The following is a 12425-nucleotide window of genomic DNA, read 5'->3' on the forward strand; positions in this document are numbered from 1 at the left end:
GTGAATGTCCATATAGGTGATAATGGGAATTTAGAAGAGCAGGCAGGAAGCTGGCGAGGTTATTTATGGGATCAGACTGTGAGTCAAATTTCAAAGATTTACTAAAGCAAACACTGTCTTACGCAAAAGTGGAAATCTATGCAATTTTTCGTCCATAGCGTAGGAGTTTCTTTGAGTCTGGTATGACTTAGGGTTATGAGACCTGTCATAGCCACACATTGTGTTCAGTGCTTTGCATACATTTTCCCCTTTGGAGCTCATCACACCCCCTTCACGTAGCCACTATATTAGTCCCATTATACAGATGAACATCTGAGACCTCTAGGGTAGTTGACACTAAATGAATGAAGGGGCAAGCCATCTGACACCAGAGCGCATGCTTACAGCTACATGGGTACACCTGGAGGAGATGGGGCTGGCCACCACCTGGGATGTTGAAATGGGGCTGCTGGAATGCTGGAGAGAAGTAGGTTTGTGGGGGGGCAGGGGAAGAGTAGTTTCAAACCTCTTGAGCTATCTTGCCTATTTGACACCCAAGGGGAAAGGTCAAGAAAGCCATTGGAAAGATGAGTCTGAGTTCAGGAGAAGCGTCCAAGCTGAAGGCACAATGATATTTAAAGCCCTGCAGTTGGATCAGTCAGCAAGAGGGTGAGTGAGGACAGAAAAGAGGCCCAGCATCTGAGTCTTGGTGCCCTCTGGTAGTTCGAGGTCAGGATGATGACAATAAACCACCAAAGGGAACAGAGAATGAGCAATCAGAGAGGTGGGAGGCAAAGCAGGAGAGTATGGCATCTGGAAGCTAAGGGGAGAAGGTGTTTCGGGGTGGAGGGAGTGATTGGCTCTATTATGGGAAAGGAGTCCTGAGTGTTGGCCATTTGGTTTAGAAATATAAAGTTATCAGGGGATGCCTGGGTGGCTCAGTCGGTTAAGCGTCCGACTTCGGCTCAGATCATGATCTCACAGTTCGTGGGTTCAAGCCCCGCGTCGGGCTCTGTGCTGACAGCTCGGAGCCTGGAGCCTGCTTCGGATTCTGTGTCTCCCTCTCTCTCTGTTCCTCCTCTGCTCTCACTCTGTCTCTCTCTCACTCTCACAAAAATAAATAAAGATTTTTTAAAAATTAAAAGAAAAAAGAAATACAAAGTTATCAGTCCTCTTGATGAGGGTGGCTGCATGGGGCAATAAGGCCGAAGGTTGAGTAGAACAAGGTAACAGGAAGGAAGGAGAGAAATTGGATGCAATGATGTTTACAACTCTTTGAAGTCATCTTGCTGTGAATAAAGGAGAGAAATGGGAATCCAGAAAAAATGTAGTTGTTTTTTAATATGAGGGAGCTAGCAGCATTCTTGTACTCCAGTTGGAGTAACCCGGGGAGTGATGGGGAGATGGAAATAAAAGAGGGGCAGTTTCTGGGACCATGTTCTTGAGCAGTAAGGGGAGGTGGGATGGTGTGCACATGTCGGGGAGTGGGCCATGGACAGGGTCGTGGGCGACGGGTCCTCACTGGCAGGAGAGAAGGTGAGCAAATGGATCTGGTGGTGGGAGTTCTGTGGATGGGAACATCATCATACACTGAGAGTGAGGGTGGAAAAGGAAGGTATTGGGGGTCTCAGAAGAGGGGAGAGGTCAGAAACAGCCATCCAGGAAAGGGAGAGACAGTGCACTTAGGGAAATGTGGAATGATTGCCATAAATGGCTCACTCAAGGTTTGTGGGCTTGAATTAAAAGTCAGAACCTTCAGGGGGGCACCTGCGTGGCTCAGTTAATTAAGCGTCGACTTCTGCTCAGGTCATTATCTCACGGCTTGTGCATTGAAACTCCACATCAGGATCTCTGCTGTCAGCGCAGAGCCTGCTTCGGTTCCTGTCTCCCTCTCTCTGTGTCCCTCCCCAGCCCGTGCTTTCTCTCTGTCTCAAAAATAAATAAAAACATCAAAAAAATTAAAAACAAACAAAAGTGAGAAACCTCGGGTGTACCTGGATGGCTCAGTCCCTTGAGCGTCCGGCTCTTGGTTTTGGCTCAGGTCATGATCTCACAGATTGTGAGTTCCAGCCCTGCATTAGGCTCTTGTGACAGCATGGAGCCTGCTTGGGATTCTCTCTCTCCCTTCTCTCCCTGCCCCTCCCTCCCTCTCTCTGAAAATAAATTTAAAAAGCAAAACAACAGCAACAACAAAAAAAACATAAAAAGTGAGACCCTTCGGCATGGCCAGGCGTTTTCCTCCAGCCTGGGTCAGCTGCGTGGAAGCAATATGGAATAGCTGGAAGCAGGGCTTCAGCCAAAAGGCTGTGGTTTTAGCCATACAAGGACAAAAGTGCTAGAGAGATACAAGTAAACAGTGAGGAGTGCTCAGGGGTGGTTCTAACAATTGTTGGTGGAATTTAAGCAGGGTAAGGTGGGAGAGGGGTGATGGGCAGTGAAATGGTGGGGGTGGTAATGAATTCTGGGTCCTAGGAGTCTGCAGAGTTGTAGGAGTACAGGGACCAGATGGAGTAAGCAGGAAAGAGGAGGTGGCTGTCAGAGAGTGACGTGTTTGGCACGGAGTCCTTTCTGTCCTTGCTAATCACCAGGTCTCAGCTGCAGGGCTGTCCAGCAGAACTTGTCCGCTGGCCTGTACCTGCACTGGACAGCAGCCACTGGCCACGTGTGGATGTCAAGCACATGAAATGTGGCTAGTACAACTGAGGAACTGAGTTTTTAAGTCTATTTATTTTGAGAGAAGGTGGGAGAGAGCGCATGAACTGGAGAGGGGCAGAGGGAGAGGGAGAACCCCATGCAGCCTTCACGTGGGCTCAGCACCAAGCCCAGCCCTGGGCTCTACCCCACAACGGTGAGATCATGACCTGAGCTGAAATCAAGAGTCGGATGCTCAACAAACTGACCCACTAAGGCGCTCCAGGAATGGAGTTTTTAATGTTATTTGATATACATTTAAATTTGGGGGGCCACCTGCGGCTAGTGGGTGCAGTGCAGGTGCGGGGCATGGCTGCAGGAGACTGGGTGGAGGATGGGTGTTGGGAAGATCCTCTCGGTTGATGGTGAAATTGCTGGGCAGGACGACAAGGTGCTATAGACATGAGTGGCAGTGGGTAGGACTCCGGGCTCTGGGGAAGGACGAAAGAGACTGGTTTTGCAGTGTTGACTGCAAGTGAGTAGGATGGAGTATGACTGCTGGAAGACTTTAGATTCCAAGCTTAGGTTTTTTGAGAGGAGAAAAAAATAAAGAGTGCAGAAGGAGCAGTGGAGAGCAAGGGGTACAGCCTCCTTGCCTCTAGGTGCAGGAATGGAAGAGGTGTGGCCTCCACTGCCAGGGCTGTGTCTGCAGGGGCCAGGGGCTGCCTGGGGCAAGAGGGTGAAGAGGCAGAACAGGTGGCACCAGCACAGAATAGTGCGGAGGAGTGACGGCCGCCATGCCCGTGTTGATTGGTCCCATCATTATGACTTTGTAAAGTTATCTCCAAGTTCTGACTTCCCACATGAACGATGGGTTTGGGGGTGCTCAGAGACCATCCGTGCTCCATGAGATCAGCCGTTGGCAGCCCTACCCCCGGCTATGGCCACCCCAAGGCCCAAGGCTACCTCTTCCCGCACCCTCTGACCCTGCTGTGTGTGTTGCAGGTGTTTGGCGTTCACCTGAACAAGTGGCAGCTGGACAAGAAGCTCGGGTGCGGGTGCCTTTTCCTGTACGGTGTGTTCCTGTGCTTCTCCATCATGACAGAGTTCAACGTGTTCACCTTTGTGAACTTGCCCATGTGCGGGGACCACTGAGCCGCCTGGCCACCCACCGAGCCTCAGTCCTTCTTTACTGTGCAATACAAGACCCGGCCGCACCCCGAGTCACGCGGGCCCCCAGAGCCGGCGCATCTGGCTCTCCCGTGCTGTTCACAGGCCTCTGCTCCTGCCTTGGTGGCCCAGGCTGTTCCCACCCCTTCCTGCTCCCCCTCCTCCATGGGTTTCTCTCACCCACCCCTTCCTGCCTCCTCCGTGTGAAGACTCTGACATCCGCGTGAATTTTCAAGCTCCATTTTTGAACAGTGACTGAGATTCTAGAAAAACTGGCTGCTAACTGGCCCAAGCCAGGCAAAACTTACTACAATCCCTCCTCCTTTTTTAAGTTATTGGATGGAAGACAAACCTAATTTATGACCTGAGACTGTCGAAGGAATAGAGAGGAGAGGGTGTATTGATGCTAGGGAGTGTTTGGGATTTTGTTATGTTTTGAGGCGATACCTAGGTTACTACTGGGTTTGGGTGGGGTTGTTTCACTTTGGGGGGCTCCCCTTTTTATTCCTTTTCTTCCAGAGATGGAGAACTTCTCTCGCATCTTTCACCGGGCTCTGGATTAGAGGATGATCCACAGGTTGTCCCCGCCATGTCTTCTGGGATCAAGGCCCAGGCATGGTGGAACATGCATGAATTTAGTGCTTAGTAGAGGAACATCTGGGCGAGGCCACGGGGAACAGATGCATGACGTTTCATACGCAAGGATGCCTCCCTGAAGTCCTGTAGGCGTCATCTAGGGGGCACAAGGCTTTTGAGGAAGAAGACAGCTTCCCACATATCCATTAGGACAATCATTTTGTCACTAGGTTCCTTCTAGTCTTTCAAGCAATAGTTCTAGCCTGCCTGAGGCCTTTGATGAGGGGCCCCGGTTACACCACCCGTCCTGGAGGTGCCGGGAAGTCAGCGCCAGAAGTTTCCCAGCCCAAGAGTCCCTGAGATGCGCTCTCATCACTTGGTATTCGGGGTGACAGGGAGAGACCCAGAGGCCACCACTGCTTTTTGTGCAGGAGCTACAGACACTGGTTTCTTGGAAAACGGAGAGAAGCGCACTTTGCACAGACGTCGTCAATAAAGTCCCAATTTGCCACTTGGTATTGAGTACACTGGACCCTGACAGCTGGCTTTTGGGCCAGCGTCCTTCCTCGTGGGATGCCTCCACCAAGCTGCCCCAGCTCCACCCCTCCCATCCTGGAGGGATGGCGAGGGAAGGAGGAAACAGAGAACTGACACCTTGGGAACCACAGAATGTGTTCAATGCAGACTCGCTCAAGGGCATAAGTTATTGTGAACGTTGCTGCCAATCACTGCTCAACAGCCCTGCTAGATTTTGTATGATGCTGAATTATTATGCAGACTAATTCCACCGAGTTGAGACCCACCCATGCTTGTTACACTTGTATTTATTGAAACTGTGGATTCTTGCCCGTGCCGCCCCCTGTATTTACTTTAAGCACTGATCACTTATCATTCATTCAGTATGGTTTTCCCCCCCGCCCCCCGTCCCTTGTACACATTCTGGTATGAATTGTAAAAATAACCTGCTACAAATTGGTTGAATGTTTCTGTCAATGGTGCAAACCAAGGCCAGCGTTAGCCAGCTGACGAGGCACCTGCCCGAAGAAGGAACGGGAGAGGAAATCACCAATTTGGGCTCTCAGAGCTAAGACACACATATTGATTCTGTTGCACATTTTGCACTGGTTTATGGAGATTGTTTTCTTGGACGGATAGTGTAAAATAAACTTCTCTGTTCTATATCCTTCCTTGAGTGGCACGCACGTTACTTCCTCCCCTGGAGTGTTGTCTGTTTTAACTATGCTGACCAGTATGCCTGGAAGGAAGCCGCCAGGTATTGGTGCTTCTGCTCTTTCTGGGTGGACTCAACCTGGAAAGCTGGCAAAATGGCGGGTTTCTGGTATGAAGTGGCAAATCATGGGTCTTCTCTAAATCTTGAAGGGGCTTAGGATCTGTCATCCTATAGCATACGTGCAGCGCTCTGTTAGGAATTCTTTCTTGCAGCTAAAGTGGGAGGAACAGATTCCAGCATGGCCGACAGTTGTTCAGCAGTTCAAGTTCTCCATCCTGTCTGATTGTACTAGTTTTCGATCCGGAAAACTCAGACTTCCCCAAAGCCAACTCCTTAAAAGAGAGGGTAACACATCATTGTAATACACCACATTCTTACCCTGCATGACTCCCAAGAAATAATTATTCAGATCTAAAAGTAGACCAAGGTTAGTGAACAAGCCAGGTGTCCACCTGAAGCAACAGACTTCATTTATAGGAACCAGAAAAAAAATTGCCAATAAGGCACAGCACCAAGTTTTATTTAACTATTTAAGAAAATATATTCCCAGGTTGGAGGGAAAAGGTCCTTAGCTTTGTTTTGAGTGTTGACATCTAAAAATGCTTTACCACTGTATTTGTGCATTTAATAAATACACGCTGGGCACAGACAGTATTGTCATTATTCTGATTGGTGCTTACAAAGCATAAGATACTTTCACTTCAAATATTTTATTATACTGGTCTCAATTCGCTTTAGTCTTAAGCACAGCATTTGATCTGAAACTTGATTTTTTTTTCTTTTAAGCATACTTTCTATGAAATCTTTAGAAATCATCGTTCCATGCTTAATTTCTCAAAGAGAAATCCTGGTATGGGGTAAAGTTCCCATTTGTAATGACTGCCAACCTAGGAACTGGAAGGTTTCCTATAGGAAATGAGCATTTAGCCTATTTCTGCCCAGATTCCTGCCGTGCATGATTGTTTCTTGAATTGTCGACTACGAATGTGGTTCTAGATGAGCTGGCTTCTCCAATGATGCAAAATTGTCCATATTGCTATTTTCACTGCTTCCACTGTTCTGGAATTTGTTTGGGAGGGGTTAGGGTGGGTTTGAGGGAAGAACTTTTATTCAATATCTCATACCTGACAGTAACACCAGAGAACCCTCTCAGCAGTTTTCTGGAGTGTGCTCGTTTCAGTTAACTCCCCAGGCTGTGTTCTTGTGTACAAGAGGACAAGGGAAGGCGGATACTGGTTTATACTTCTTCCTCAGCACATCGTAGTTGATCCCACAGGGAGGAACTGCCAGAACATCCTCTTTTTTTCTGGAAAGCATATTCCCAACCATGCCCTGGCCTGCTGGGGGCACTGCCAGCACACATACCCTTTATGTGGCATTGGATGCACTGAGAGTTTCCAGATGGTTTCTTCCCCCTTCTGAAGCAAAGTACCAGCCCTATGTTCTTAGGGGTAGTGCACTTTTTTTAGGCATATGTCTGTCTGTTTGTTATCTACCTCCAAAAAGATCTGGCTGGAGGATAGGTGGGTGAAGTCCGTGGATTATGTTTTCCTAAGTCTGTTGCTGAAGACGCTTATAGATTACAGTCATAAATTTGAAATGCTGGAGATTGGAGACTCTAGATCTCAGGCAGCATATCTGAATTCACTTTAGGTACACAGGCTTCAAAGAAAACCTTGAATGTTTAAAAATGGGGGGAAGGAGATGGGAGGGGTGGTAAAATCATAAGGTCCAGACGGTTTTCAATTGTGGTACATAAAGTAGGAATAACATCCAACTTGCAAGAAATGTAATAAAATGTAGTCTTAGAGCTTTACCTAACTGGTCATGAAAGTATTCAGGTTGTTGGGAGAAATTAGAAGTGGAAAATTGGTGGTGGCTATGCTCTAAGAGTTATTTATCTTCACCTTTTCAAAATAGTATAACTGTCCAGGCTAATTATCCAATTATTATGACCCGTTTCAATCAGTATTTTGAAGTAGATGGAACATTTTCATGTTGAATTTTGTGTAGGCTCATACTAATTTATGAGTCTCGTTTACTTGTATATTTTCTGCAATGTCTTCTCAACACACACACACACACACACACACACACACCATCTATCTGACACCAAAACTCTGTGTGAAAACAATCCAGTGGATCTTTGAAAAATTTCCAAATATCCAGCTGTCTGTTATGATACAACTTAAGGAGGAATGGGGTGGGTTCAGCCAACATTTCTCTGATAAATAAAAAGCCATGTGTCCATCGCATCATCCTCCAGAGATGTGGGGCGCTAAGAGATGCTGAAAAAGGCAGTGAAGCAATGGACAAGCAGAGGATTAGCACCATGCATAAGATAAATTATGTGATCCCCCGGAAGTAGTTTCACACTGAGCTTTCTGCTTAGTTTTGAAACACAGGGCAGAGTAGTAAAACACCAAAATCTCTCAGATGACTCCCTGCTGCACTCAGAACATGTATTTCCTTAATAAAGTGTGGCTAGTAGTCCTGTTAATTTTTTACTGAACTTCAATTTAGCAAACACTCTTATCAAATTGTAGAGATTTTATTTTTTTAAGTTTATTTGTTTATTTTGAGAGAGACAGAGACAGTGCGAGTGGGAGAGGGCCAGAGAGAGGAAGAGAGAACACTAGCAGGCTCTGCCCTACCAGTGTAGAGCCCTACGTGGGGCTCAAACCCATGAACCGTGAGATCATGACCTGAGCTGAAACCAAGAGTTGGGCACTTAACTGACCAGGCGGCCTGAGATTTTTAATGTAGTGAATAGTTATTACTACTCATTTTGGTTTTGGTTTTTGTTTTTGCAACAGGTAGGAGGGAAGGGAAGATTTAAGACAATGATGGAGCAGGATTGTGGGATCAAGCCCCACATCGGGTGAGCCCCATGTCGGGTGCTGCTGATCTGGAGCCTGCTTCAGATTCTCTCTCTCTCTCTCTTCCTCTGCCTCTCTCTGCTGCTTGCATGGTCTCTCTTTAAAGTAAAAAGATAAAAAAGTAAGACAGTGTTAGTATATATGCCATGTAAGGGTTTTTCTGCTACAATTAACTTACATAAATGTATGCATATATACATACATCACATTTCGTCTTTATGTAACTTCAAACTTACCCTACTTATCAAACACTGAATTTGGTGATATCACATCTTCTGGTGTGTTGAGGCAATTAATACAGTAACTGCTTCCAGAAAACTGCATACAAAATTTAGAATGAAGTGTGACAAGAAATTTCAGGATCCTGGCAGTTGTTTGGAAGAATTCGGAGCCATGCCCACAGGTCATTGCTAAAAAGAGATGCACCTGTGCACAAAGATGCTTTCAGCAGAAAACCAATACTTTTAAATTTTTGCAGAAAAAAATGTACTCTACTCAGTTTTGTATCTTTCTTTTTGCTGCATAAATCAGATGTTTCATGTCCCTTCCATGCTTGATGCAGGATGATACATTCAGATGCTCCGTCCATCATCAATTTTCTAACCACCAATGGATTGGAACCAAAATGCCCGCTGCTTCAGTTTCAGGGGGATTTATTTTGTCAACTTTTCCAGGTTTCCGAAAAACCAGCTCCAGAATAGGTAAAAATTTATTGTCTTCTCACATTGAATTGTTCCCTCCAGTTGCTTAAATGTTACTCTATTCAACTTCATGTGTGAGAAAATGCATTTACCTGCATTTACTCATTGTCTAAAATCCAGGTCTCCCAAATGTAAGCATACATTAGAATTACCTGGAGACTTATTAAAATACACATTTCTGGTTCAGGAGGTCAAAGAATTTGCATTTCTCACCAACCCCCAGATGCTACCGCTGCTAGGTCTGAGTGCCACATTGAGAATCACTGGTGTAAATAATGTCCTTTGTCCAGAAAGCCTATACCAGCCTCTACTGATATCACTGGTATATAGCTTATGGAAAACACACGCATGTGCACACACACACACACACACACACACACAGATGTACTATTTCTTTCATTCTTTCAAAATTCATTTTTCTTTCTATTTCCACTGAGATCTACACATGGCTGAAAGTAGAAAAAGAAGTTTGGTCAACTCTTCATAATCTACATTCTCTGTCATCCTATACTATGTTTGTTCCCAGCCAAAAACAACTGTTAAAACCAAACCTGGGGCACCTAGGTGGCTCAGTCAGTTAAGCATCCTACTTCGACTCAGGTCATGATCTCATCTGTGGGTCAGTTGGACTCTGTGCTGACAGCTCGGAGCCTGGAGCCTGCTTTGGATTCTGTGTCTCCCTCTCTCTCTGCCCCCCCCCACTCTGTCTCTCTCTCAAAAATAAATAAACATTAAAAAATTTTATAAGATAACAGATCAGGGGCACCTGGGTGGCTCAGTTGCTTGTGTCTGACTCTTGATTTTGGTTCAGGTCATCTCACAGTTTGTGAGATCAAGACCCGTGTTGGGCTCTGTACTGACAGCACAGAGCCTGCTTGGGATTCTCTCTCTCCCTCTCTTTCTGCCCCTCCCCGACTTGTGCTCACTCACTCTCTCGTTCTCTCTCTCAAAATGAGTAAACATTAAAAAAATTTTTTTAATATAAAACCAAACCAGATCAAAGTTAATGATTTAAGATGAGATGAGGGAAAGCCAAGATTCTGGGTGGAGTTATTAGCTCAGTAGAAATGGATGCAGGCAATGACCAATTCGTTCAAGGTGAAAAAGGTTTCATTATATACTTTAACAAGAGAAACTAATGGTAAGTACAAGAGAAATTTCCTTTACATGAATTCCAATTCACACATTACAACCAGGTACAGCTAACTTTCTTATCTAAAAAGGTTATTTTGATGCAAATCTATCCAACAAAGATGTCATGGTGCAGAAAAAAAAAAAGTTTACACCAGAGTTGGCCTTCAAGGCCCCCAGTCCTGCAAACAATCCCACACCCCCACTTCACACTCTTTCCTAAGAAGCCAGAGAACATCCCCAGCCACACACCTCCTGCCTGGGGCACAGAAACCTGCATGCACAGGCTGTGACCCCAGTCAGCATCCACATGGGAAATGACTGTGACTCCCAGGTGAGGGACAGGTGCAGGTTTAGTGTGTGCCTATGGCCAGACCTTAATTCAGACATGGGCTTTTGGCTTATCTACAAGAACCTCAGGGGACACACTGCACTCTAAAATGGCATGGTGAAAGCCACATTTTTCTATCATGAAAGTTTTGCTCAGAGTCAGGAAGTGGGTTTAGATATTGGTATGCATAATCAGGAGGGGAAGGAAGGAGAAGGGCAGTCTTCCTTTCCAGAAAGAAAACATTTTATGCCTAGCCTATACCAGCTTGGGGGGCAGTCTTCCCAAAAGCAAGGAGATGTTCTATTTCACTCCCTAAATCTGTGCACTACGAAGCCACAGTCAGGCTCTCTTCCTAGAGGGACATCACCAATCATGAAGCGTGCTCCTGAGGGTAGCATGGCTAATGCGAGAGCCTGTGTCATATTACAGCTGAATGTGAGGTTTCCCATTTCCTGAATGCAAAGACCCCTCAGTAATGGAGGCAGCTCTTTACACGTCTAGGCAGAATTTAATGTGCCACCTAAATATTAACAACATGTCTTAGGAGGAAAAACAAGAAGTTTGAATCTATAAAAGAGATCCATGCCAAGAAATTCACTCATCTGTTATAAATGAGGCAAAGCTCTTTTATAAATGAAACAAAACAATCCATCGGAGGCACTGGTTTTTAATGTGCTTTGGATGGACATGGTAACAGAATTGTTTACATTATTCCCAAAAGGAATCTAATATAATTCCAAATTTCAAACTCTATTTTAGTGTTTGTTTCAGAAAGAAATTATGTTCCTTTAGTACTTTAACATGGGTTGACTGGCTACATTGAAAGTTTCACACTTTATATGAATCCTGGAACAAGATAGCCTTTTAGGGTGAGTGGTAAGCTTTCCCTTGTACCTCATCAGGGAAATCAATGTCATCTATCACCATTACTTCTGAGAGTTCCCAGTTGTGACTCAGTGGTCTGGAAAATAATCAGGACCCATCTCAAATACTTCCTGGTTCCTCTTTCTTATCCTGGCCTTCCCAACTGTCAATGGTCCTGACTCTTCCCATCTAGCATTTCTTCACGTCACAGTCTGGCCCCACTTCTCCCTTCTGCTGGCTTGAAGGCAGCCAGACATGGGGTTCTCAGAGGTTCTCATTGCTAACTGAGCAATGATGTGATGTACACCAGCAGAAGACCCCAGAACAGGGAGGGGAGGTCGAAGCATAACCACAGGTTATGTTTGCCTGCATAACCACAGACTCTGTGATACATGGAATAAAAACTGGGAACATTTCCTTTTTTAAAAATTGAATTGTAGGGGCACCTGGGTGGCTCAGTCGGTTAAGCATCCAACTTCGGCTCAGATCATGATCTCATAGTCTGTGAGTTCGAGCCCCGCGTTGGACTCTGTGCTGACAACTTGGAGCCTGAAGCCTGCTTCAGAATCTGTGTCTCCCTCTCTCTGACCCTCCCCCGTTCATGCTCTGTCTCTCTCTGTCTCAAAAATAAGTAAACATTAAAAAAATAATAATAATAATAATAATAAATAAAAATTGAATTGTAGTTGACATACAAATTATATTAGTTTCAGGCGTGCAACATAGTGATTATATATATATATATATAATGTATATATACACACATACATACATATTATATATACATTACAAAATGATCACCACAATAAATATAGCTATCATCTGTCATCGTAAAAAGTTGTTACATATTATTAACTACATTCCATATGCTGTGCATTGTATCCCCATGTCTAAAAACAGGGAACATTTCTAACCCAACTCTCAAACTCTAG

General features: G+C 45.2%; 1 protein-coding gene across 3 annotated transcripts in view; it reads left to right on the forward strand.

The window, feature by feature from the left end:
* Positions 1-12425, forward strand: part of SLC24A3 (solute carrier family 24 member 3) — a 502919-nt gene that overhangs the window by 476762 nt on the left and 13732 nt on the right. For 2 of the 3 annotated variants that reach the window (XM_042980970.1, XM_042980971.1), the window contains one exon: positions 3616-5539. The exons of the other annotated variant lie outside the window; for it this stretch is intronic. In XM_042980970.1, the coding sequence (XP_042836904.1) occupies positions 3616-3765 (150 nt within the window). In that variant the 3' untranslated portion in view covers positions 3766-5539. Of the gene's footprint in view, positions 1-3615; positions 5540-12425 lie in introns of those variants that run through there. 3 annotated transcript variants of the gene reach the window in all.

The sequence above is a fragment of the Panthera tigris genome, chromosome A3 (genome assembly GCF_018350195.1).
Source record: "Panthera tigris isolate Pti1 chromosome A3, P.tigris_Pti1_mat1.1, whole genome shotgun sequence".
In the NCBI taxonomy this organism is placed as follows: domain Eukaryota; kingdom Metazoa; phylum Chordata; class Mammalia; order Carnivora; family Felidae; genus Panthera; species Panthera tigris.